Source organism: Eschrichtius robustus, chromosome 2 (genome assembly GCF_028021215.1).
Source record: "Eschrichtius robustus isolate mEscRob2 chromosome 2, mEscRob2.pri, whole genome shotgun sequence".
Lineage (NCBI taxonomy): Eukaryota > Metazoa > Chordata > Mammalia > Artiodactyla > Eschrichtiidae > Eschrichtius > Eschrichtius robustus.
Genome location: NC_090825.1, coordinates 119,882,220 through 119,908,941, shown reverse-complemented (window position 1 = coordinate 119,908,941; position 26,722 = coordinate 119,882,220). Strand labels below are relative to the sequence as shown.

Sequence of the window (26,722 nt, the reverse complement as noted above, 5' to 3'; positions counted from 1 at the left end):
ATAAAAACTCTCCAGAAAGTGGGCACAGAGGGAACCTACCTCAACATAATAAAGGCCCTATATGACAAACCCACAGCAAACATCATTCTCAATGGTGAAAAACTGGAAGCATTTCCTCTAAGATGAGGAACAAGACAAGGATGTCCACTCTCACCACTATTATTCAACATAGTTTTGGAAGTCCTAGCCACGGCAATCATAGAGGAAAAAGAAATAAAAGAAATACAAATTGGAAAAGAAGAAGTAAAACCGTCACTGTTTGCAGATGACATGATGCTATACATAGAAAATCCTAAAGATGCCACCAGAAAACTACTAGAGCTAATCAATGAATTTGGTAAAGTTGCAGGATACAAAATTAATGCACAGAAATCTCTTGCATTCCGATACACTGAAAACGAAAGATCAGAAAGAGAAATTAAGGAAACAATCCCAATTACGACTGCAACAAAAAGAATAAAATACCTAGGAATAAACCTACCTAAAGGGGTAAAAGACCTGTCTGTGTCAAAGAAGACACAAACAGATGGAGAGATATACCATGTTCATGGACTGGAAGAATCAATATTGTGAAAGTGACTATATTACCCAAAGCAATCTACAGATTCAATGCAATCCCTAACAGATTTCCAGTGGCATTTTTCACAGAACTAGAACAAAAAAGTCTTAAAATGTGTATGGAGACACAAAAGACCCCGAATAGCGAAAGCTATCTTGAGAAAAAAAAAATGGAGCTGGAGGAATCAGACTCCCTGACTTCATAGTATACTACAATGCTACAGTAATCAAGACAATATGGTACTGGCACAAAAACAGAAAAATAGATCAATGGAACAGGGTAGAAAGCCCAGAGATAAACCCACGCACCTATGGTCAACTAATCTATGATGAAGCAGGCAAGAATATATAATGGAGAAAAGACAGTCTCTTCAATAAGTGGTGCTGGGAAAACTGGACAGCTACGTGTAAAAGAATGAAAGTAGAACATTACCTAACACCATACACGAAAATAAACTCAAAATGGATTAAAGACCTAAATTTAAGACAGAACACTATAAAACTCTTAGAGGAAGACATAGGAAAAACACTCTTTGACATAAATCACAGCAATATCTTTTTGGATCCACCTCCTAGAGAAATGGAAATAAAAACAAAAATAAACAAATGGGACCTAATTAAACTTAAAAGCTTTTGCACAGCAAAGGAAACCATAAACAAGGCAAAAAGACAACCCTCAGAATGGGAGAAAATATTTGCAAACAAAGCAACTGACAAAGGATTAATCTCCAAAATTTGCAAGCAGCTCATGCAAGGTCAATATCAAAAAAAAAAAAAAAAAAATCAAACAACCCAATCAAAAAATGGGCAGAAGACCTAAATAGACATTTCTCCAAAGAAGACACACAGATGGCCAAGAGGCACATGAAAAGATGCTCAACATCACTATGAGAGAAATGCAAATCAAAACTACAATAACATATCATCTCACACTGGTCAGAATGGCCATCATCAAAAAATCTACAAACAATAAATGCTGGAGAGGGTGTGGAGAAAAGGGAACCCTCTTGCACTGTTGTTGGGAATGTAAATTGATACAGACACTATGGAGAACAGTATGGAGGTTCCTTAAAAAACTAACAGTAGAACTACCATATGACTCAGCAATCCTACTACTGGGCCTTTACCCTGAGAAAACCATAATTCAAAAAGAGACACGTACCCCAATGTTCACTGCAGCACTATTTACAATAGCCAGGACATGGAAGCAACCTAAATGTCCATCAACAGATGAATGGATAAAGAAGATGTGGTACATACATACAATGTAATATTATTCAGCCATCAAAAGCAATGAAATTGGGTCATTTGTGGAGATGTGGATGGACCTAGAGTCTGTCATACAAAGTGAAGTAAGTCAGAAAGAGAAAAGCAAATATCATATATTAACGCATATATGTGGAATCTAGAACAATGGTACAGATGAACCTATTTGCAGGGCAGGAATAGAAACACAGACATAGAGAATGGACGTGTGGACACGGGGGAAGGGGAGGGTGGGATGAATTGGGAGATTAGGTTTGACATAAATATACTACTATGTGTAAAACAGATAGGTAGTGGGAACCTACTGTATAGCGCAGGGAGCTCAGCTCAGTGCTCTGTGATGACCTAGGTGGGTGGGATGGGGGGGTGCTGGGAGGGAGGTCCAAGAGGGAGGGGGTATATGTATACATATAGCTGATTCACTTCGCTTGTACAGCAGAAACTAACACAACATTGTAAAGCAATTATACTCCAATAAGAAAAGGGGGGGGGGAATATGTTCACATGTTAAAAAAAAAAAAAAAGAAAAAAGAAACGCTGAGCAGTTGCAGCCACTAATAAGAAAGGGAAGCCTCTCCAATGGGAACTACATGCAAACCTGCCAGTGATGGGGAGTGAGGCATTCTGGGAGATCATCTGCAAAAACGGCAGCCCACAATTCCTCCCATGCCTGTGCATGCACACTGCTCCTCCCATCCAGAGGTGGGGTCTATTTCCTGCCCCTTCAATCTGGCTGGACTTGTGACTTGCTTTGACCAACAGAATGTAGCTGAAGTGACACTTTGTCTATTCTAGGCCTAGGATTTCAGAGGTCTTGTGGCTTCTGTGTTTGCCCTCTTGAGTTTGGCCTGGACTACTAAATGATGAGAGATCCCATGGAGAGAGAGGGCATGTGGAGGAGGACCAAGGTGTCCCAGCCAACAGCTAGTACCAAGGTCCCAGACATGTGGAGTAAGGTCATCTTGGATCCACCAGTTGCAGTAAAACCACTGCAGCTTGGAACACACGTGAGCCCTCCCCAGATTTCTGGTCCACAGATTTGTGAGCAAAAAAAGTCATTGCTGTTTTACGTCACTAGGTTTGTAGATGATCTGTTATGAAGCAACAGATAACTGAAACAGACATCTTATGGTTCCCTATCTCTCTCTCTCTCTCTCTCTGAGTGGCTCCAAAGGCTACATGCCTGGGTTTCTATACCCTCCTTCTGTGCTGTCTTCTACTTATTCCTGGGTCCCTCCCAATTTTATTCCAAGGCACAAAGTACACATCTTATGTAAAATGTTCTTAACAACACGAGAGAGAGTATTATACCACTAACTGTGGGAGACGTACAGTTAACACCTGTATTAGGGCTTGTTCAAGCAAGAGGGCATTTGCTATCAAATGCTTGTTGGGGGACAAGACGAAATGATGCTGTTGGAAAGCATTTCTTCAAGTGAGGTTTCAGGATTTTGTCCAACTTCTGACAATAAAGTTAGAGAAGCAGTCACTTATGACATTTGTGTGTGCATTTATGTCTCTAGAAAATGACAGCCAAGCCTAAGGGAACGCTCATTAAATACTGTTAACTAAGATCTTCATATTGTGGATTTTAAAGGAAGATGACAATATTCACCTGAGGACAAAAACATGCTCTGTTGATGGATAATGTCAAATTCCCTTGGCAGGAAATTCCTCCAAAGCATTGCCTCCAGAAAGCCAGGGGCTCTCAGGACGTGGCCATGTATGCTTTGGGTTCCTGTGAGGTGAACATCACAGGTTTCCAAAGGAGGTTAAGGCAGCATCTGCTGACTTTATACCAGATCAGGCCTGAAACGACATTTGAAAAGGAGTCAACCTGCCTTATTCTAAGTTGTTTTTACCAGAAAGGCAAACCTGATGAATATTAACGACTTTCTTCCCAGAATCATGTACATACACAGGTCTTGCATATAACTTTGGCCCATCATGGATCCCAGGTTAAAAACCTCTATCATGGTGGTACACTAGCTCCCTCAGGACTGGAGACATACACTCTGCTGCAGCCTTCATCCTAGGAATGTTTCCACTGACACTCCTGCACTGGCTTCCACAGGAACATAAACCTCGCTGTGAATCATCCCACTCTCTCGCACAGACTAATGAAGAAGAACATATAATGAAGCACTGTAATACTCTTTTAATATGTACCTCACCAGATACACAGCATAGAGGAACATAATTTACAATCCACCAAACCAGATGAGTATTTTCACCAGTTCCTGCCCATATACTTGCAGGCCTGGCCATGCATTTCATATTTCATTTCTATTTCTCTACTTTGTGCTCAAGGCAGGATGGCTGCTTGTTTACACAAGTTTCAATATTGTTATTAGCAGTATCCGGTCTTTTTCCTATCACGCTACTTTTGAATGTTTTCTGGCTTTAAAGGCCCAAGGACACCAAAAAACAGCTAAGGTTGAAAAATCATTAGATGCTGCCTGCTATAAGCTCGTATATACCCCTTAGGGACGTGAAACATAATCAAACTCCTTAGAAATCTGTCTCAACATTTAATACTATTTTATTTAACAAAAGATTAAGTTTAAAAATTATCATTTTGAGAAAGGGGCATATGTGACACTCAGAGATGGACTTATGCTCTATTTTCAGAGAATTCTGTTGAGACTGCTAAAAACAATGGTTTACAGCTATTGACACTTACTCCTTGCTGGATTCTTGGCTAAGTCTTTTACGTAAATCACCTTGTCTAATCCTCACAGCAAACCAGATGAAGGGAGGTGGCTCACTGGCTAGCTGGTCATCAAACTGGCTTCCCTTTGCTCTGCACAGCTGGGTGCTTTCCCAGCCTCCCTTGCAGTTGGATGGGGGTCACGTGACTGAGTTCTGCCAATGGAATGGCGGGGAAAATAAGGAAAGCATCTTCTAGGCTTGGCCCATATAATCTTACTCAATTCTCCTCGCTCTCTCCTTTCCCCCAGCAACTGGTCGATTGCAGGGATCTGCAGAGCAGAAGGCAGAGAGCTACGAGGTGGAAGGAACCTGGGTTGCTGAATCATGGTGCAGTGTCCCACCCCCAGAATACCCACCGTAAACTGCTATGTGAGCAAGAGATAAATTTCTACTGTCCTGAGTCACTGATATTTTGGGGCTATTTGTCACAGCAGTTACACTGTACTGAAAGTACTTTTATGAGCATAGAGAGGTTGAGTAATCTGCTCATGGTCACACAGCTATTAAGAGGTAACAGATTTAAATCCGAGCGGTTTGTTTTCAGAAAACATGTTATTAACTGCTATTTGATTATGTTCCCTTTTTCCAAGTTCATTTTCATCATACATAACATAATCTTCTTTGATACCTGATTTACTGTATTTGTGGGAAGTGGTTGGACAGAGTCCAAAGTTTGAGAGAAAGAGAAGAGAATTTCTTCAAATAAATTATCTGATTTCATATCTCCTTATTAACCATGTAAGAAAAAGGCTATGTTGTTTACACAATTTTGCAGGAGACCTCTGTTACTCTGTGAAAGTTTATATTCAGAGATTCTTTAGTAATTACTCATGCTCTATAACAAATTATCCCCCAAACTTAGTGGCTTAAAACATTTAATATCTCTCCCACTTTCTGTGAGTCGGGTATTCAGGAGAAGCTTAGCTCAGTGGTCTCTTATGTGGTCGCACTCAAGGTGTCAGTTGGGGCTATATCATCTGAAGGCATGACTAGGGCTGGAGGATTCACTTCCAAAGTGGCTGACTTACACATGGCTGGCAACTTGGTCTGGTTGTTAGTAGGCAGCCTCACTTTCTCTCCACTGGGCTGTGTGACCACCATCACAACATGGTGGCTTGCTTGCCCCGGAGTGAGCAAGTCCAGAAACCAAGGCAAATGCGATGAGGTCTTAGGACTGCTCAGCAAAGTCACAGACCATTATTTTTGCCATTTCCTATTGATCAATTCCTACTGATCACATTGGGATCAGTGCCGATCGCTTATTCACAGTTGGAAGAGGATACACAAGCGAGCGACTACTAGGAGACAGGGGTTACTGGGAGCCACTTTGGAGGTTAGCTATCACAAGAGCCCATCCATTCATCCAACACATATGCACTGAGCGCATATTGAGGAACTGGGGACAAAGCACAGAACAAAACAGACCAAAGTCCCTGCTTTCATGATACACACATTCTAGAAGAGGCCAGAAAGGCAATAGGTGTAATCAATAAGTAAATTATATAGTATGCCAGAAAGTGATAAGTGCTATGGAGAGAGACAGCATGATCAAGGGGAGGGGGAATGCTGGGGTTGAGACTGTTCGTAGTTTAAAATAGAGAGATGTCGGTGGGCCTCACTTAGGCTTGAAGGAGGTGAAGAAGTATGCCAGGACGAAGAGTGTTCCAGGCACTGCGAACGGCAACTGCAAAGCCCTTGAGGTGGGAGTGTGTGCCGTGTGCAAGGACCAGCAAGGCAGTCAAGGTGGCCGTAGGAGGGAACTCAAGGAGAAGGCTGTAGGAGGTGAGATGAGGCAAGTAACAGAGCGGAGAGCAGAGACCCTGTAGGACATTCAAGGCTCCCGGGAGAGCTCTGACTCTCACTCTGTGAAATGCGAAGCCACTGGATGGTTCTTAGCAGACAACTGATACTATTTGATCTAACACTAAAAGAATCTCATTCTGGTGGCTTATAGACAGGCCAAGGGTGGGAACAGGGAAACAAATTAGGAGGCTCCTGTAAAAATCCAGACAAGAGCTGATGATGGCTTATTCTGGAGTGTCATCAGTGCAGGTGGTTAGCGGTCAGATGCTAGATTTATTTGGCAGGTGACCTAGTGCAATTCATTCACCTTTCTAGGTAAAGGTTTTATTTAGGAGGAACAGCATTTTTATTATATCCCAGCACCTTGGGCTGTCAAATGGTGCCCTAGGGGGCCCTGCAGGTTCTGAGAAACTTCAGAGGGATGTGCTACCAGGAACTGAGGTGGGATAGATGGGTGGAGTTTCATGTCCCCCTACCCCAGTTTTTAAGGGCAGCTGTGTTGACATACTTCATTACGTGGGGTGAGGGCAACCTTCTTAAGACAGACCAGAAACTCCAGTGCCCTAAAGGAAAAGACAGACACGCCCCACCCCCCCCCACCACACACATGGTATGAAACAATATACCATTTATAAAACTATAAGGAAACTAGATTAGGAAAAATATTTGAAACACACATGAAAATAGTTTACTATTCCTAATATTTAAAAAAAACTCAAAAATTCATAAGAAAACAACCAAGTAAAAAAAAAAAATGGGTAAAGGGCATTTTCAAAATGAGGCTCCTAGTAGTACCTCCTTCACTGGATTGTTATGAGGTTAAAAGGACAGCATATGTAAAGTGCTTAGCACACAGTTCCTGTTACAAAAGCAATGCCCAATATGTTGTCCACCACTACCGTCACCACAACCGCCACCGTTGCCACTGCTGCAATCCCAAGATGACTATCACCGCCACCATCACCACCACCAGCAGCTTCGTCATCATCACCACAGTGTAAAAGCCACCATGGATGTGAACCTGAGTCAACCCTGCAGGCCAGTTTTAACTCAGCTCCCCCCCAAGTAAATTCTCCACTTGTGGTGACCAATGATATATTACCTTTTCATGATTTTCTATTAGGATCTCAATGACAATGTTCTGAAACTTGATATCCATGATGGCTGCTACTGTTTCTTCCTGAGGACGCAGCAGGGTGGGTCCGAACACCACGCCAAGGTTTGCCACCGTCATCAAATTCTGCTTGTGGTTGTTAGCAACGCTGGAAGGAAGGAAAAGAAATGGCACAAATGAGAGGAATAGTGTATGAATGGACAGCTGACCTCCTGTACCCTTCCTATCTCCAGACGCCTCATCTGGTAGGAGCCAGATCTGGGGACATGTTCGGATGCCTCTGGAGTCCAAAGAGAGACTTTTCTACTCCTATTTTCGTCTACCAAAGGTTCAGAAATCTCCAGTGTTTGGGCTGTTTTGCTATTTCAGGATACGACACTCCTTACAATTTCCATGTTGCCTAAAACAACCAACCAACCAACCAACCAACCAAAGCAGCTTGCCTTCCAAAATGTGAACCTTTGCACATTTGAACCTCTATTCTGCAAATCCAGGTAACTGCTAATCCCTCTTAGTTACAACTTTTATACTTGGCTGCTGCTTAGACCGCTGTGATCATTAGCATTTTCTCTAGTGCAAATATTAAAAACTCCTGATGGCTTTAATACATTCGCAAATATAGGCCCAAAATAGACCTAATTTTTTTAAATGGGTAGATCTCAGTCAGGAAATTCAGCACTTTAGGCTCAAAGTATTAAAGCCCCATCATATTAGACACGTGGCTTACATTAAGCCAAACATGTTGCATAAACAGAAATAAAAATGCACCACTGTACATCCATGTATATGGCCGTGTTTATATTGTCACTTACTCTCAAAGTCCAAGGAACACACAGGGTAGGAGTATTGGGGCTGAGTAAACTGCTAAACACATATGCATATTTCTGGATAAACAACTACTCAAAACATATATCTGAACTCCACACCCAGGGCACCATGACCTAGCCATAAAATTTCATTGTTCACTTGCTGGTCCCATGTACAAAAATATACAAATTATCTATTGACAACAAATAAGTTAAAAGTTAAGGCCACTCAGTATTGTTAAGAAAATATTAGGGGCTTCTACCTAATATTTCCACCTGTTAGAAGAAGGAAACTATTCATTACTAGAAACTAGAGAGAAATTGGGCAGAGATGGCAGTTTGCACAGACGTACCTCCCTGGCATTTAGTGCTATTTATACTGAGTATTTGTTTTTCACACAATTCTATAAATGTTTGCACTGTTTCTCTTGGATACTTCTATTTTGTAGGAGGAAAAAGAGGTTCTACTGCTTTAAGTGCTGGTTTTGAAACTGAGCCTTTACTGAATACTACATTAACCAATTTTATCAGCAGATGTGTATTTTTCCTTCATTTTCTAGGGCTAAAAGTCTAATTTCATATAAAGCTCCTCCTCTGAAAGGGATGGTTAGGTCTATGAAACATGAACTGTGGAACAGCCCAGTCAGGAAGGGAACTTGCTTTCTGATTGCTAAACAATACCTGCAGCAAGGAGATGTTGCCACTGATGCCTTGGCCTGTTTCTGGTCCACGTAATAATATTTTACAAACATTTTCTGAGTTCTAGCTGAATCTCCTGATGTTACTTATAGTTTTCCGTTCTACCCAAAACTGTATCAGGTTTCTAGTCTGAAAGCGTTAAAGCAAGGGGAAAGGCTGGCGAAGGGGAAAGGCTTTGGTTCTGGGCCTCAGTCAATCAGCAAGTCTGCATATTTACAAGCTGCTTGTAACGCCACTACTTTCAACATCAGTTCCTTCGTGCAGGAAGTGAATTCCATGCCTTTATACTTCCCCTCCCAAATGAGCCAAGTCAGTAGACTTACCCTCTTGTCACAAAAGTCCCTGTGTAAATGAATCAACAAGCTATTTATGTATGAAAGCACTTTTAAATTGTAGACCAATATAAAAATATAGGGTTTGGATGATGATCACTTTCACCATCACGCTTCTCAACACAATCTGACTAAAGCAACAGCCTCTTAACGAGGCTCTCTGACTAGACTCTCTGGGTTTGGCCGCACCCTGCCTGCCACCACCAGCTACTGTCTACAACTTAGCTCCACTCAAGGCAGTCCTCTGTTGAAAACTACAATGGCCTCACACCTCACTGGGTCGCTGAGAGAGAACACAGTGACATGGTGTATGTGTAGTGTTCAGCAACGCTTGCACAGCTGGAATGTTCTGATAATGGTGACCATAAACCATTGGTGGGCTCCATTGTTTTTAATGTCAAACTCCTATGACCTAGCACAGCTTTTCCAACTCACCTCTAAGCCCTCTGTCACCTCCCCGCTCTGGGTCTCTGAGCAAGGGACTCAATGTTTAAGCTTTGGGTTCCTCATCTTTTAAAAAAGGGGGTGAGGTGAATAATACATCTACTTCATGAGGTTGTTGTATCAGTTAAATGTGTTCCCGTGTGGGAAATGCAGTGATGATTATTATAATCATTCACTACCCATCCTCTTTCCACTTTCACATCTATCTGCCTTTGTCAATCCTCTCCCTAGAACGTTCTCTTACCCTTCTTTCTTTGCTTGGCAAACTGTTGGTCTTCAAGGCACAGCGCCAATGGCTCCCTTCCCTTCTGAAGTCTCTGTCTAGTCTCTCCCCAGCCCTCCACCCCTCAATGAAGGCAGGAGTGTTGGCCCCTGGGTTTATTACATGTTATTAAGGTCTCGACTGCTGCCTTAGGATAGAGACCGTGCTTATTTTAGTTGGTAGCACCAGCGCTGAGAGCAGTGCCCGGCCCAGGAGAAACACAACAAATGTTCAATGAGGTGTTAAAAGATGACGGGAGTTTCTGAGTAGACATTAAACAATAATTCTCAACCCAGCTACTTACTCAGAAAACCTCAAATTATTATTGATGATTTTTTGGGAATGTATCTCAACTCTCCCAACCTCCCTTTTCAAAGTCTGGAACTGTGTTCCATTTCTTAGATTTAATTAATGAGCAATAATTACTCCGATTTACTGGCCCAAATGACCAAAGGCATTTGGAAAAAAAGCTATGGTAATTGTGGATAAGCATCTCTGAATATAAATAAGCTTGAGGCTACCCAACATAACTCATTTCCTTTTTAATGATCCATTTTATTTTAGGACTTAAAAAAACACATTGATCTAAGTCTTATGAAACTTTTGGGGAAAAAGGCTCTACCTTTCATGACTAACTACCATTATCTTTTGGCACACTGAGGTAACAAATTGATCTATCGCTTGATTATTACTGCTCACAACTTGGTACAGCTATGTTCATTACTCCAGAATGAATTATTAATGGCTGGAGATTGCTATGTATCCCAGAGAGAAAGGCGCAGACCTCAGTCTCTGCTGGCACCAGCCATCCATTATAACTTGATGCATTTACCCATGTGTGGGAGGAGGGCTGGCAGAGCACTGGGAAGCCTGGTCTAGTCGAGGCCACGGGGCTCATTCATTAGTGAGGTCTATAAAACACAGAGAACTTGCTTTCCGGGTTGGTAACTGAGCTGCTTGAGCTCTTCCCCACACAGCCCAGAATGTCATGTTGAGTCTTGACTTAAAATCCACACACAAGAGTCTCTTATGCATTATTGCATATTCCACTGAGGGAGTCTTTGACAGGCCTTCCCTAGGTCCACGCGGACTCTTCTGTGGAGACTTCTAAGACAACTGCCAATTCTACAGGCTTCCTTTGCAGGCGGCAGAGAAACAGTTTCCACATGCGATTTTAAGGGAAAGCCCGGTTCCTTTTGTGACTCTCAAGAGCTTGCCACATCAGCTGAGAAGCAGGGCATCTCCTGAGGGGCATGCCTTCAGGGCAGTCGGTGGGGGGTCGGCACCCCATGTTCCCTGTGGTTCCCTCGTGAATTACGGTTCATGAGGAAAGAGCATGTTCCAAGGAAAATGGCCATGGCAGGAGGGCCTCTTGCCACCTTTGCTTCAAGGGAAAGTGGATGGGGACTCTGGATTGGTCTGATACCCTTTGAGAGGCAGAAGGAGGTAAATTACTTCCAGATGAAGATGGTGGTGGGGGAGTACTATGAGGGGAGGAGAGTGGAGGCAACTCTTCTGGGGCCTGTAATGCAGAGATGCCCATGCTGTTCTGGGGATCACATCTGTCTTCCTAGCATTTAAATGAGAGTCAGAGCTCTGGAAGTGCTGAGCAATACTTTATAACCACAGACTGGTCCTGATGTACCAACAATACCTAAGCCTGTTGCTAGGTCTGCAAACAGGTTTCATCTTGAGGCCTGCAGTGCTATGTCGAGGAGTGTCAAAGTTGCATCCTGGCTCCACTGGACACAATGTGGTGACAGATTAGCACTATCTGCGATGAACCAGATGGGTGGAGGTTACAGCACAGCAACACTTTTATCTGCCATCCTTTATTTGTTTGTTTCAGCTTCCAGTGTTAAGTAATGATAACTTAGACCTGTAAGGTGTTTTAGAGTTTATAGGAGCTCTGCAACACTTTTTAATGTTTGTTTGAACTTCATATAAGTCTAGAATAGTAGCTCTCAAACTTTCTGACAATAACCCATGGTAGGAAACATATTTTCCCATATAACACTTCACTAGTACATATATACATATATACACACATAGAGAGAGGTACACACACATACATACTTGCATATCAGAAACACAAGTTACTAGAAGCACAAGTTTCAGAAACAGTAAGTGTGATAAATTCTGTTATTTTTTATTCTATTCTGGTCATTTTTCTGCTACTAAATCAATTTTACAATCCACTAATGTGTCATGACTTAAAATTTGAAAAATGCCATTCTATAGGTATGGAGTACAAATATTATTTCCAATTTATAAATATGGGGAAAAAAAGGCTAAGGTAGACAGGATAGCACAGGGAGTGGAGTCATACAGAGATTCCCAGCTGGATGACAGGAGGCAGGTCACTTGGCTTCTCTAAACCCCTTTCTTCACCTATAAAGCACAAGCAACAGTACCTACCTCATAAAGTTTAAGGATGATTAATAAGACTAGGTGAGTCAATCTCTTGGCCTGAAATAATGGCTTACTAAATGGCACCTAGTATTGTTCACGGTGGTGGTCAGGGTAGTGGTGATGACAGTGGTGAAAGTAGCAGCAAGTGCCAATTTAAGTCACACTGTAAATTGGTGGTGCCACCTGGTGTCCTGCTTCTGCCTGGCGCAAGGAACCCTGTCTCTTCCACCTGTATTTCAAGGGCTATCTTTCTCTTCTGGTTATCCTTTTTTTCTATTTCTTCTTTTTTAAAAATTATGAAATACTTCAAATCCATAGAAAAATTCAAAATATATTATTACTTATTTTCTATCATTACCCTATAAGCCTCACATGAACAGGCTGAGAGCCTCATAGGAAGCTACAGCAAACCCACCACACTCACTTTGCCTTCAAGGGCACCAACTTGCCCCTGGCCTGCCTGGCAAGTCCTCCCCTAACCGCCCACCTGCCTGCAAAGCCCAGTTCTAGACACCTCCCTGACGGGAGGCCACACAGAGCTCTAAGTGATTATGTTCACAATCAATCCCGTGGGACATTTCTACCCTGACTGCTTCCCTTCTCATGAGTGTCTCAGGACTGGGGGCTGGATCCAGATCTTGGAGTGCATCCCCTGCAGCACACAGGCAGGCACTGGGTAGGCCCCAGGTTTCCAATTCGGAAAGTAGTTGAGTGGGTGGGCACCTAAGCTGCAGTAAATATCACTTATCTCTCTACTACTCTCTCAGGGATAGAGAAGCTCCAAGCTCTGGGGCCAAGAAGGATTAGCTGGAAATGAAGCTGCTGGAACTATACTTTTTTTGTGGCTATCCAAGGCAAGTTTAGCTTCAAGGGTTGTCAGTGTGGCTCCTTCCACCAACTTCAACTTCATCCTTAGTACAGAGTGGGGAAATGGTGGGGGGAATCCTCACCACCACTGGCTGCGAGTTTTCTACTGAGTCAGACTGTGTTGTGTGTGTTGCCTGGATACCACCTGAACTCGGTGAGACGGGACCAGTCTGGATGGTGCTGAGGAGGCTTCTGCCAAGGAAATCCATCAGAGCCATAAATACAGCTTTGCTGGGCTGTCCTGATGGCTGGCACCAGAATGAGAGTTTAAAATAAATTTTTCCGTGTACTTACTGGGGTCATGCTCACCAACCATATTTAACATCTTTCTGGGAATGGTTATCCAGTGAGAAGCCAGATTTGAAGCTTTGAATAACTGAGTGCTTATGATGGATACTTTTACCCAGTATAATCTTCAAGAGAGCTCCTTGAGACAAGTAGGTAAGACTATCACTGCCATTTTACAGATGAGAAAACTGAAGCACTGAGAAGTTAAGTAATTTGCCTGAGGTCACACAGCTAATGAAGGGCAGAGCCAGGAAAGGAACTCAGGGTGGCTGTAGAGCCCATAATCTTCACCTTAGCACTCTGCTGCTCCCACACAACTAAGGGTCAGTTCAGCTAGGCTAAAAGAGGCATTTTGTTTCCTCAGAAAATCCAACCACAAATGAATACATGGAGCAGTTACACGCTTGGGCATGTGGGAGAAAAAGTAGTGGTTATGATAGAGAAAACAAAAAACAGCTCCCTCATTCACCACCCAAATTACTAAACTGGAAGAAGGAAAGAAAAAGCAAGAGAGAGGAAGAAAAAGCATGTATGCCTATGAGAGTGATACTGGACTAAATATCATTTCTACTCCCTTCCTGAAGTGGCTTCATGCTTGACAAAAACATGGATATGATGAAATATCCCTCAAATATGACAGCATTCCATTTGTAGTTGGCTGGCAGAGTCAGAGAGCTGCTTTCTAATAATGAAAGAGTGAACACTTTAAGACTGAGAGAGAAGAATGAATTAAAAGGAAGAAAGGAGGACGGGCCAAATGGATGATTTCGAGAGCCCCCTCAAAAAGACAATTATGGCCGTATGTGCATCCCTGCAGGCTGCTCTGCTTTCAACCAAGGGTCTCAAAGCTCTGTGAATAACTACCAACATCTTCTCTGTTTCTGGTGAAATGTGTAAACTATATTTCAGACGGATAAACATCACTGCTAAGATGTTAAGTATTGACAAGTATCATATACATCGACTTTAACGCCCGCTTACAGAAGCCCACTTGGTACTGAAAATTCTTCAGAGAAAAGGAAAAAGAATTTGGGTAAATGCAGCAAAGTCAAGGTACCTCTTGGCATATAGATTGCAGTCAAAGTGGAGATTGTTCTAAAATCTGAGCGTGCAACCAGCTCTATTTCCCCTCTGGTCTCCTCCAATCCAATACCACTACCTGTTTAAAACCCACCAAAGGCTTCTGACTGTTTTTAATTACAGGTTAAAAACTCTTGGCCTGCAAGATCCCACATGATCTAGACCCTTCTCCACCATGCCTCCCTTGGCTAAAACTGGGCTAAAACTCTCGTTAGGCCTGGGTGCCTTCCTTCCTAATGCTAATGCTCCCTGACGGGGAAGCCCTGCAGCCCCTCTTGAACTGGCTCTCTCCTAACTTATCACTCTCACTTCCCATAGAGGTCTTTCTGGACGCCCCATACCAGGTCAGATACCTCATTACAAAACTAATTCCTCAATTCTCCTTCCTAGCACTTGGTGAATTGTGTCACTATTCACAGAATTGTCATTGTCTGTCTCCTCCACTTACTAGAAGTTCCAAGAAAACTGGGATGGCATTATCCTCCCTTACTGTCCCATCGCCAGGGCCTAGCACAGAGTTTGCCCTTATCAGGTGTTGGGGAAAAAAAAGAACACGTGCATGCTTTGGGAGGCCACCTTCCTCTGAGGTTCTCAAGGCTCAGCTGCACTGAATGCCTGGTTTAAACTTCCACATAATCTACTGGTGTCTCAGCACCTTTGCTAAGTGGGACAGTGGTCAGGGGAGTGGCCAGAGCAGTTCACCCTGACCCCGACAGCGTGGAATAAACCAGGCAGCTCTCATTGGCCACAGTGCTAATCTGGAAGGTACGAAGGCCATAAAGTACTCATAGGGTATAATTATCATTATCACATGGGTGATCTAATATGCATTATAAAATACAGCATAAGCTTACCATATTATACCAGTCTCTTTCCAATATACTTAAACCTTCTAGGATAGTGTCTCCTGCATCTCACTTTTCCTTTTCTTATCCCTTTCTGAAATCCCTTTATTTCCTGCCTGCCTTAGATTATTAACATCGTCATCAACAATAACAGCAACTGATACTGACCGAGCGAGCACTTCCTGTGAGACAAGCATTAAGCACTGCAGTGATTACCCCATTTGATCTTTACAATAACCCTATGAGGTAAGTTCCAATACTATCCCACATGCAGAGGCTAAGGCTCAGAAAACCCAGAAATTTGTCCCAGGTCACATACTGAACAAGTGGTAGGGCTGGAATTTGATGTCAGGCAGTCTGCAGTCCAGAGCTACTGCTCCTAGATGCTCTCTGGTACAATGCAGTGCGTGCATGCGTGCGTGCGTGTGTGTGTGTGTGTGTGTGTGTAAACATGTGTGAGATATAATATATACAGTATATAATCTGCCATTTTTATCTCACTTGCTCTCTTCTTTTCTACATAGCCTAGCCTTAAAGAGAACATGGGTAAAAGGAGAACCGGATTATTTTTAAAAGGATGATTTGAAAGCAAACAAGGATATTAGGTTCATCTCTGCCCATCAACAGTATAAAACCCCTAAGCTTTTCTACTGGGAGAAAACTAATCTGGGTCATGGGAATTACTGGCCCCCTCCGGAACAGGCCAGGTTTCATTAACCATAAGAATTATACTTTTGCTGCTAAGCTGCCTAATTTTTCTAAATTAGTCACAGTTGTTTAGAGACTAACAACAGGCCAACCTGAATTCTATTTGCCCTACATGGTCTCAGCTACTTGGTATTTGAATAGTTTTGTGCACATGGAAGGCACATCCCTTCAGTCTAGGGGTTACTGGATGGACTTCCCCGCTCTGGTCCTGGATGGTTCAGGCTCTGGCCTGTAGCTGTATTCTTGGACCCAGTCCACAGGCCCAGATGGGGAAGCACAGCACTGGTCCAGGGAACTCTGCTTCCTGGAAAATTACTTAACTATTTCAAATTACATAACAATCCATTATAAAGTCCAGTGTAGCTGTCATTTCCAAAGCATTTTACAGTTTTAAAAGTCCTTTCACATTATCGTTGATTGATTGATTTTGAGGCTTATGTTCTCCAGTCTCTAGAAAGATGCTGGAGCACAGAGGAGGCATAATAGTTGCACCGGTGCAGGCCACCCTGATGTCACGGAGCACTGCAAATATATCAGTTCCTGCTGGTGGTGACACTTCCTTCAATGGCTCAGCCTCTCACCTTTAGGCGAGCACTGTCCAAAAAGGCAGGCCATGGAGAAATTGCCTTAGGACTTTCTACTGCCTATTATGTGCCAGGGACTGCTTTAAGTGCTGGGGATACAGCCATGAGCAAAACCGTCACCCCCAACCCACAAATTCCCTGCTTTAAAAGCTTACGTTCTTTTGGGGTTGGACAGACAATAAGCAAATAAAATCTAGGGTGGAAAGGGAGCACTGGGGGACTGTCTGCAGTTCTAGGCACAGTGGTGAGGGAAGGGGTCACTGAGAGGGAGGTATGTACTAGCGACCTGAAGGAGGGAAGGAAGCAAGCCACGTGGCTCTCTGGGAAGAGAGCCCCAGGGGAGCAAAGAGCAGATGCAGATGCCTCAGGGAGCAACCTGTGGGGCACGTTGGCAGCACCAGTGAAAGCAGCGTACCTGCCGCAGAGCCATCAAAGGGGAAGGTATCGGGAGCAGTCAGGTCACAGACTCAGAGGCGGGAAATCCTTGCAGGCCACTGTAGGAGCCTCCCTCTCCACTCAACGAGATGAAAAGCCATGAGAAAATTCTGATCAGAGGGATAACATAATTAGTTATGCCTCTCTGCAGACTCAGAAAGGTCTCACCTACTAAGACTTAAATGCCCCAATTCCATGGGCACAAGAGATATAAGAACTTCACAAACTAGCATAAGGCCCCGTGAGAGAATTCAAGACACGCGAAACCCAGCATATGCTACTTTTCATATTTATTTGAGTAACTGAAATGTGTAAGGCACCGTGCCTTTGCATCTATGTCTGTGTTAACGTGGTAGGTCTCTGAAGTTGTTCCACATTTTTCCCTTTGTCATTGTGCTAAGTCTTCCCCTGACTTCCCCACTGGGAGGTTGTAAAAGAACAGAATGTTTAGCCAATGAACTGGAGGCCTAGAGTCTAAGTAACAGCCTCTAGGTGCTAGTTACCTACTACCTAGCTAATAGTCACCCACAAAGAACACCAATATTAAACATGTTATGTAAACATTTATGAAGCCCATTGAACTGAACCATCTTAACAACCTTTAATTAATTACAAGAACAGATCCATATTACTAGACCCATTTTACAGATGAAAGGTCAGAGACCAAAGGAGCTACATCAAAGGTTAAGGGATTGGCCCTTTACCATGTGACTTAGCGCTCCAGTAAGAATAATGGCTCTAAGACTGAGCAGTCAGGGGTTCTCACTTTCCATGAAATGCTAACCTCGTTGCTGCTTCTATGAAATGACGATAATCCTTTCAGGAGGTAGAATCAAGATTCCAAATCCACTGATGGGATTATGGGAAATGTTACTGAGGGAGAAATTGACAGATTGAGAGAGAGAGAGAGAGAGAGAGAGAGAGAGAGAAACACGCATCCATACATGCAAGCACGGACACACACATATGCCCTGGGTAATCTATCCCCTTTCATGAAGATTTTTCAAATAAGGGAAATAACCCATCTGACTGGCATAGTTTTGAAAAGGAGTGTACCTTCACCTCAAAAAGGAAACAGGGACAGAAAATTACATTCCTTGCCATGAGTCTGAAACAAATCAAGAGGCTTAGGTTGAAAAAGCTGGCTTTATTTCAAGGGCCAATGTACCAAAATGACTGTAATTTATAAATCTATATGTACTATCAACGAACTTCTGAATTACATGTGGATAGGCAATTAATAGAAAAAACAATTATTTCAAGGTGTCCTAAAATGGCTGTTCATGTACAAGAGCTGACACTCCTTGGAAAAGTTCCGGAGATCAATTAGTACTAACCATGAAAGATGAAACCCCAGATCTCTAACATCCGTGAAGAATTATGTGAGCAGAACATCCACATTTTTATATATGCTTACATGTCTGATGCTAAAGAATAGAATTCTTAAAAAAAAAAACAGAAAAAACCCAACAACATACATTTCACAACCCATAAAAATTAGAATAAAAATCTGAGTGAATGACATCTTACTACATCTCCCCATTCCTGAAGTTCTATACAACATCTCCTAGCTCCTTGCTGCACCTAAATTGTTATCTCCCAAAATTTTAATGTAGTCCAAGCCTAAGTGAAACAGCAGCTCATCTTATTTATCTATACATATAAAATAATTGTGTTTATATACAGTGGTACATGTTAGAATAAGAGTGAAGAAACAAACCCTTCTGTTACATTTATTGCCTTAATCACAAAAATAGATTCATCAGGGAATTATGCCAGGAGAGTTCTTTTTTCAATGCATGCCAGGCAAAACCTGATTTATCCTCCTCATAGGCAGCACAAAACTGGAAACTCACTGAATTCTGCTACTTTGGGAGCAAATTATAAAACAAAGTACAGTGTCAACAAACACGAATTACAGATCCAATGTGTGAAAACCAACATATCATTAGGCAGAGAACAGCATATAATGTCTAGAAACAGAGACACAAATGATTCAAACAGTGCAGTTGAGATCTGGGTCCCGATCTCCCGTCATTTAGGCTCTTGGTGAGTATCATCTGCAAAGCCCAAACCCAATACTTTTCAATGGGGAAGTCAAGGTGTTTAATGACCAGCTTCCGGAAGGCTTCCAATTGTGCAGGCATCAAACCCCGACACCTTAGCTCTTGTCATCTTGCTCTGCTGGGCTCTTCAGAAAGGTGGGTGATGAATGCCAAGCTGCTGGCAGTGGAGACGGGGGAGAGAATGCAGCGCAGGCTGAAGAAACACTTTGAGGACCCAGTGGTGCACAAAGCCCAGGAGAAATGCCATCAAGAAGTGACTTTAGCAGACCAATCTGGGTATGTGTCAACCCGCAGAGATGAAATAACTTAATGAACATCAGGTTCTCAGGTAACTCCAAACCCCTCACTGTGGCCCATGTGATTTGACCCTGCCTGTCTCTCCAACCTCTTGTCATGCTGTTCTGCCCTCACTCTCAAGATCCAACTTCCCTGGCCTTCTGCAGGCCCCTACAAATACCACGTCCACTCATACCCAACTATGACTGAACACCCATGAGATCCCACACCCCCTTCTAGGCATTGCAGCAGGGAACCAGAAAGGCAAGATCCCTGCTTTCAATATGTTTGCATTATATTCTAATTGGGAAGACAGTACACAAATACATCAGTAAGAATATCTGACTGTGAAAGTGGCCAGAAGAAATGAACAGGAGCATGTGATAAAAAGCAGTGAGGAGCACTATTATTTAACATTGTTTTGGAAGTTTTAGCCACAGCAATCAGAGAAGAAGAAGAAATAAAAGGAATCCAAATCAGAAAAGAAGAAGTAAAGTTGTCACTGTTTGCAGATGACATGGTACTATACATAGAGAATCCTAAAGATGCTACCAGAAAAATACTAGAGCTAATCAATGAATTTGGTAAAGTAGCAGGACACAAAATTAATGCACAGAAACCTCTTGCATTCCTATACACTAATGATGAAAAATCTGAAAGTGAAATTAAGAAAACACTCCCATTTACCATTGCAACAAAAAGAATAAAATACCTAGGAATAAACCTACCTAAGGAGACAAAAGACTTGTATGCAGAAAACTATAAGACAATGATGAAAGAAATTAAAGATGATACAAACAGATGGAGAGATATACCATGTTCTTGGATTGGAAGAATCAACATTGTGAAAATGACTATACTACCCAAAGCAATCTACAGATTCAGTGCAATCCCCATCATTCTAGCAATGGCGTTTTTCACAGAACTAGAACAAAAAATTTCACAATTTGTATGGAAACACAAAAGACCCCAAATAGCCAAAGCAATCTTGAGAAAAACAAACGGAGCTGGAGGAATCAGGCTCCCAGACTTCAGACTATACTACAAAGCTACAGTAATCAAGACAGTATGGTACTGGCACAAAACCAGAAATATACATCAATGGAACAAGATAGAAAGCCCAGAGATAAACCCACGCACATATGGTCACCTTATTTTTGATAAAGGAGGCAAGAATATACAATGGAGAAAAGACAGCCTCTTCAACAAGTGGTGCTGGGGAAACTGGACAGCTACATGTAAAAGAATGAAATTAGAACACTCCCTAACACCATACACAAAAATAAACTCAAAATGGATTATAAAGACCTAAATGTAAGGCCAGACACTATCAAACTCTTAGAGGAAAACATAGGCAGAACACTCTATGACATAAATCACAGCAAGATCCTTTCTGACCCACCTCCTAGAGAAACAGAAATAAAAACAAAAATAAACAAATGGGACCTATTGAAATTTAAAAGCTTTTGCACAGCAAAGGAAACCATAAACAAGACCAAAAGACAACCCTCAGAATGGGAGAAAATATTTGCAGGTGAAGCAACTGACAAAGGATTAATCTCCAAAATTTATAAGCAGCTCATGCAAGCTCAATATCAAAAAAACAAACAACCCAATCCAAAAATGGGCAGAAGACCTAAATAGACATTTCTCCAAAGAAGATATACAGATTGACAACAAACACATGAAAGAATGCTCAACATCATTAATCATTAGAGAAATGCAAATCAAAACTACAATGAGATATCATCTCAAACCGGTCAGAATGGCCATCATCAAAAAATCTACAAACAATAAATGCTGGAGAGGGTGTGGAGAAAAGGGAACCCTCTTGCACTGTTGGTGGGAATGTAAATTGATACAGCCACTATGGAGAACAGTATGGAGGTTCCTTAAAAAACTAAAAATAGAACTACCATACGACCCAGCAATCCCACTACGGGGCATATACCCTGAGAAAACCATAATTCAGAGTCATGTACCACAATGTTCATTGCAGCTCTATTTACAATAGCCAGGACATGGAAGCAACCTAAGTGTCCATCAACAGATGAATGGATAAAGAAGATGTGGCACATATATACAATGGAATATTACTCAGCCATAAAAAGAAATGAAACTGAGTTATTTGTAGTGAGGTGGATGGACCTAGAGTCTGTCATACAGAGTGAAGTAAGTCAGAAAGAGAAAAACAAATACCGTATGCTAACACATATATATGGAATCTAAAAAAAAGTGGTCATGAAGAACCTAGGGGCAGGACAGAAATAAATCACAGACCTACTAGAGAATGGACTTGAGGACATGGGGAGGGGGAAGGGTAAGCTGGGACAAAGTGAGAGAGTGGCATGGACATATATACACTACCAAATGTAAAACCGATAGCTAGTGGGAAGCAGCTGCATAGCACAGGGAGATCAGCTCAGTGCTTTGTGACCACCTAGAGGGGTGGGATAGGCAGGGTGGGAGGGAGGGAGGGAGACGCAAGAAGGAAGAGATATGGGGACATATGTATATGTATAGTTGATTCACTTTGTTATAAAGCAGAAACTAACACACTATTGTAAAGCAATTATATGCCAATAAAGATGTTTAAAAAATAAATAAATAAAATAAAAGTTAAAAAAAAAAAAAGCAGTGAGGAGAACCAACTTAGGCAGGCTGGGGAAGGCCTCTAAGGGGGAGATGTGTGAGCTGAGCCCATTCATCAGAGTGCAGTCTGGAAGTCTACAGATAAGGAGAATACAAAGCGCACGTGCAAACACACAGGCAAGTAAGAAGTCCTATCTTCAACCACAAACATCAGAGTCTGCCTGAGACCTCTTTAAAAGTTATATGCTAGAGGAGTTCGCTTCCTTTTCCACAGGAATTCCAAAGACTGTGTCAACAGCTCTTTAGCACAAGTTGAAGCCCTGGGATCCTTGCCACCCCTATGGTTTCCCACACAATGATGAGAACGCCCCGCAGCTTTCAGCGACTCACCCCACCCCATCCACCTCTGTGGCCCCAACCCAGTTCGGAAGTGGCTCTTCCTGAAAACGTGTCACTAGTAGACCTACTGCTCAGTCTTGCAAACAGAAGGCCACCTTCCAGGAACTTACATGAAGGAGAGAACCACATTGCAATCTTGGTGACAGGTGCCAGCATGTGGTTGGGCTATGTGAAAAGCTAAATAATCATTAAACAAGAGTGGGAAACAAACAAAAGAGGAACCTTTAGAAAGATGAAGTGTGTCTGGAAAATTTGAGGGGAGAAAGTAGCAGGGTTCAGGGAGCCCTGCTACTCTACGGAAGGTAGGATTCAGAGAGTTCACTATATAAATGTCAAAAAAATCACTTGAACTTACCAAAACAAGTCTTCTCTATGAATTGGCATTGGTATTGGTGCTTAAAACAACAAACAGCAAATGGCTTCAAGAAATGAGTGCATCAGTTCTAGACTTGACTGTCTCATGAAGCCTCAGTGCAGCTGAAAGTTTTTTAGACTCCTGACCCATTGAAGGCAGGATGCCTGAAGGTGCACCTTGGGCATCAAATGAGAGAGCACATGGCCATGAGTCAGGGGTGTGAACCACAATGTCAGCTCAGCACAGGCAGTATCTTTGGATATGCAGATCTCTGCGACTCCCCCAAGGACCATGGCCTTGTGAGGCTCTGACACCTGGCTACACACATACACACACACACACACCTACTTGGATGCACATTCCCTTAAACATATACACCCCCATGTATGACTCCCCCACTCTCAGTACAGACACAGAGTGTGTTATTTACAAAATAAAATGCTTCTATCTCCCATAAGACAGAATCAGTAAATGTCATTACACGTCAGTTTGGTCTTTAAGGTGCAGTGGCCGTTTAAAAATAGCTATCCTTTATTCTTTCTCTTGGTGTTATCATCAGGGAAAAAAAACTAAGACTTATGCCCCTCCCCCTGCTTTTTTGTATTATAAGTGAAAAGCATCCATTGTGGTACAATTGAAAAAGACAGAAAAACACAAAGAAAATAAAACTCACTCATAATTCTACCAATCAGAAATAACTAAATTTTATCCAGTTAGTTTTTCAGGTTTACATGTTATGTCCTATGCTTTTCCTAGGCACACACACATACATGGACACACATATCTTAAAACAACCTGGAATCATACTGTATGTACACAGTTTTATAAACTGTTTTTACTGCTCTACTATGAATTTTTCACATATCATTCATTGTGCTGTTCTACATACTTAAGGTTTACAGTATTCTACTGTATGGATATTCCATAATTTATTTAAGAAATCCCCTTTTATTGGACAATCCAATTGTTTTCAGTACTGGCACATCTTTCTTTCTCTAGAATAAATTCACAGATACGGAATTTCTGGATGAAAGGGCATAAACACTTTTAATACACATTACCAAACTGTCACCTAGGACACTTCTATCAATTTACACTCTCACCTAGAACGCTTTAGCATGCCTATTTCTCTAAGCCCTAAGACAATACCATTTTGAAATTTTTATAATAAGTAGTAAACAATATTGTACCTATCCCATTTTTTTCCATTAATTTTACTTTATATATATATATATTTTTTTTAACATCTTTATTGGAGTATAATTGCTTTACAGTGGTGTGTTAGTTTCTGCTGTATAACAAAGTGAATCACCTACATGTATACATATATCCCCATATCTTCTCCCTCTTGCGTCTCCCTCCCATCCTCCATATCCCATTCCTCTAGGTGGTCACAAAGCACTGAGCTGATCTCCCTGTGCTATGCAGCTGCTTCCCACTAGCTATCTATTCTACATTTGGTAGTGTATATATGTCCATGGCACTCTCTCACTTCGTCCCAGCTTACCCTTCCCCCTCCCCGTGTCCTCAAGTCCATTCTCTACGTCTGCGTCTTTATTCCTGCCCTGCCCCTAGGTTCTTCAGAACCTTTTTTTTTTTTTTAGATTCCATATATATGTGTTAGCATACGGTATTTGTTTTTCTCTGACTTACTTCACTCTGTATGACAGTCTCTAGGTCCATCCACCTCATTAAGTTGCATTTCTTTGATCAATTAGGATATGATTTTTTTTCCAAATGTTTATAGACCCAATGACTTTATTAAGGGTCCAGACATAACAACTAGTCTCCTGCAAAGAAGACCAAAAGTATCTGGCAAGGATGGAACCTTATTTCTATGTTTTTAAAAATAAACACAGTTCTACATCTATTAAAGTATTCTTGTAATTATAATTCATCTATTTTTCATGAAATTTAATGGGCAAGAAAAAAAGGAAAAAAAACCTGAGATCAAATTCTTCTCTATGAAGCCAGGCAAGGGTGAATTTCCCTGCCTCAGCATTTGGCGCAGGAGAACAACTGTGTCTACAGGAGGGTAGTGATCTGCCTTGCTCATCAATGTATGCCCAGTACCTGGCAGGACATGTGCTTAATAGATATTTGTGGGCTACCCTCAGGCTGATGGCCAAGGGACTTGAAGGGACCCGAGCTTCAGAGTATCAGCCCCGCTGATTTCAATATATCCCACCCATGCCAATGTGTACCAGGGCACTTGGAAGGCAGCATATAAACGTTTGTGGATGCCAAAGAGGCCAAAAAAGGATCATCGTACCTCTCTGATCTACTTCACAGGGAGGTTGTAAGGACGGAGCAAGAGAGGTGAAAAGGGTTCTGAAAACTATTTGGTGCTGTGCAAAGTGGGATGAGGAGGAGGAGGAGAAGGCAGAGAACAAGTTTAAACAGAAGACTCAAAGAGACAGGACTGATGAGTACATGCAGACACTGTTATAGTGAAGCAGGCCTTGGTACGAAACGAGGCTTTCTTCTCTGGTATTCTGTAAGCTGTGCGCGGACATAGCCTGTCTCCCTGGAGCCTGGGAGGGTGATACAAGAGGAAGGGAGGGTAACCAGGCCACCAAGTCCTGAAAACCAACTTTTAATTGTGGGCCATGGCTGTTGGGCTCTTGCTGATTATTCAAGGGTTCTTCTTTATAGATTTTTCTTTCCATCTAGAGTGTTCAGCAGCTTCTCTAGGATGTGTATGTGTGTGGATTTAGTTTTGTTTCTCCTTTTGGAATTTGCTGTGACTAGTGAATCTGATGTTTCAGATCTTTCAATTTAAGGTCCAGCAGGAAGTTAGCAATTAGCAGAACTAAGCATTGTTGTGCAAGTTTTATGAGGATCAGCATTCTGACTTGGGAGAGAAAAAAATTCCCTATAAGAACTTACTCTAGGAAAGAGTCAAAAAAAAAAAGGAAGAAAGAAAAAAAAAAGCACACAGTTTCTGCATGTTCGGGGGCCAGCATAGCAGGCTTTGGTGAAGGTGAACCTCTGAAAACAACTGAGGTGGCATTTCTAGGAAGAGCTGACAGGAAAGATCGACACTCTGGTAATTCCTGATCAAGCAGATTGGAGTTTACCAGGCAGGAGCCCCACGCCTGAGATGCAGGAAGAGGCGGTGGTGGTTTGCATGGCCTGGAAGGGATCAGGCCTGCTCCAAGAGCACAGCAGTCTCTCCACCCAGGCACCTACAAGATGGGGACAGAGAGGGGCTTAAAGGCCCGTGCCCTTGATTCCTGGTCCTGCTGTCTTCCAGCTCCCTATGCGGCTCTGAAGCAGAACCACTAACAACCTGACCATGTATATATAACATACAGACTCAATTATGAAACATGGCAGTAATCACTGGAAGGAAGCCTGCGACTTCAAGCTCCTGTTAGAAAGGCTACTGCTGCTCCTGATTTCTGTTCCACACCCTCCAGACTCCTGTACTACCAGAGCCACTAGAGCCCTCCTGGAAACTAGAACCTGTTGCCATGGTAGCTGCTTTCCCCACTCTCAGGAAGGGCACACTCCAAGCCATTATGAAAATAAAAAGCTTTTATGTTTCACCTCCCCTCCAGCTTCTCTCTCTGTCTTGTCCAGTTAAATTCTGAGTAGTGCTCACAGCAGAAATTGAAATGTGGGCATTTCAATTACAGCAATGACAGAAAAATTAATAATCCCGTTTCCACAAAGAGGGAAAGTACAAAATAACTGTTCAAAGCAACAGTGTGTGTGTGTGTGTGTGTGTGTGTGTGTGTGTGTGTGTGTTTGGGTTAGGAAGAGAAAAAAAAAAAAGAATGAAAAGTAATTAAAGAAAGACATTCTCTGAAGAAT

At 42.2% G+C, this 26,722-nt stretch overlaps 1 protein-coding gene across 3 annotated transcripts in view; it reads right to left on the bottom strand.

The window, feature by feature from the left end:
• ARHGAP26 (Rho GTPase activating protein 26) overlaps nt 1-26,722 on the bottom strand; it is a 474,900-nt gene that overhangs the window by 104,735 nt on the left and 343,443 nt on the right. For all 3 annotated transcript variants that reach the window (XM_068536090.1, XM_068536092.1, XM_068536091.1), the window contains one exon: nt 7,442-7,601. In XM_068536090.1, the coding sequence (XP_068392191.1) occupies nt 7,442-7,601 (160 nt within the window). The remainder of the gene's footprint in view (nt 1-7,441; nt 7,602-26,722) is intronic.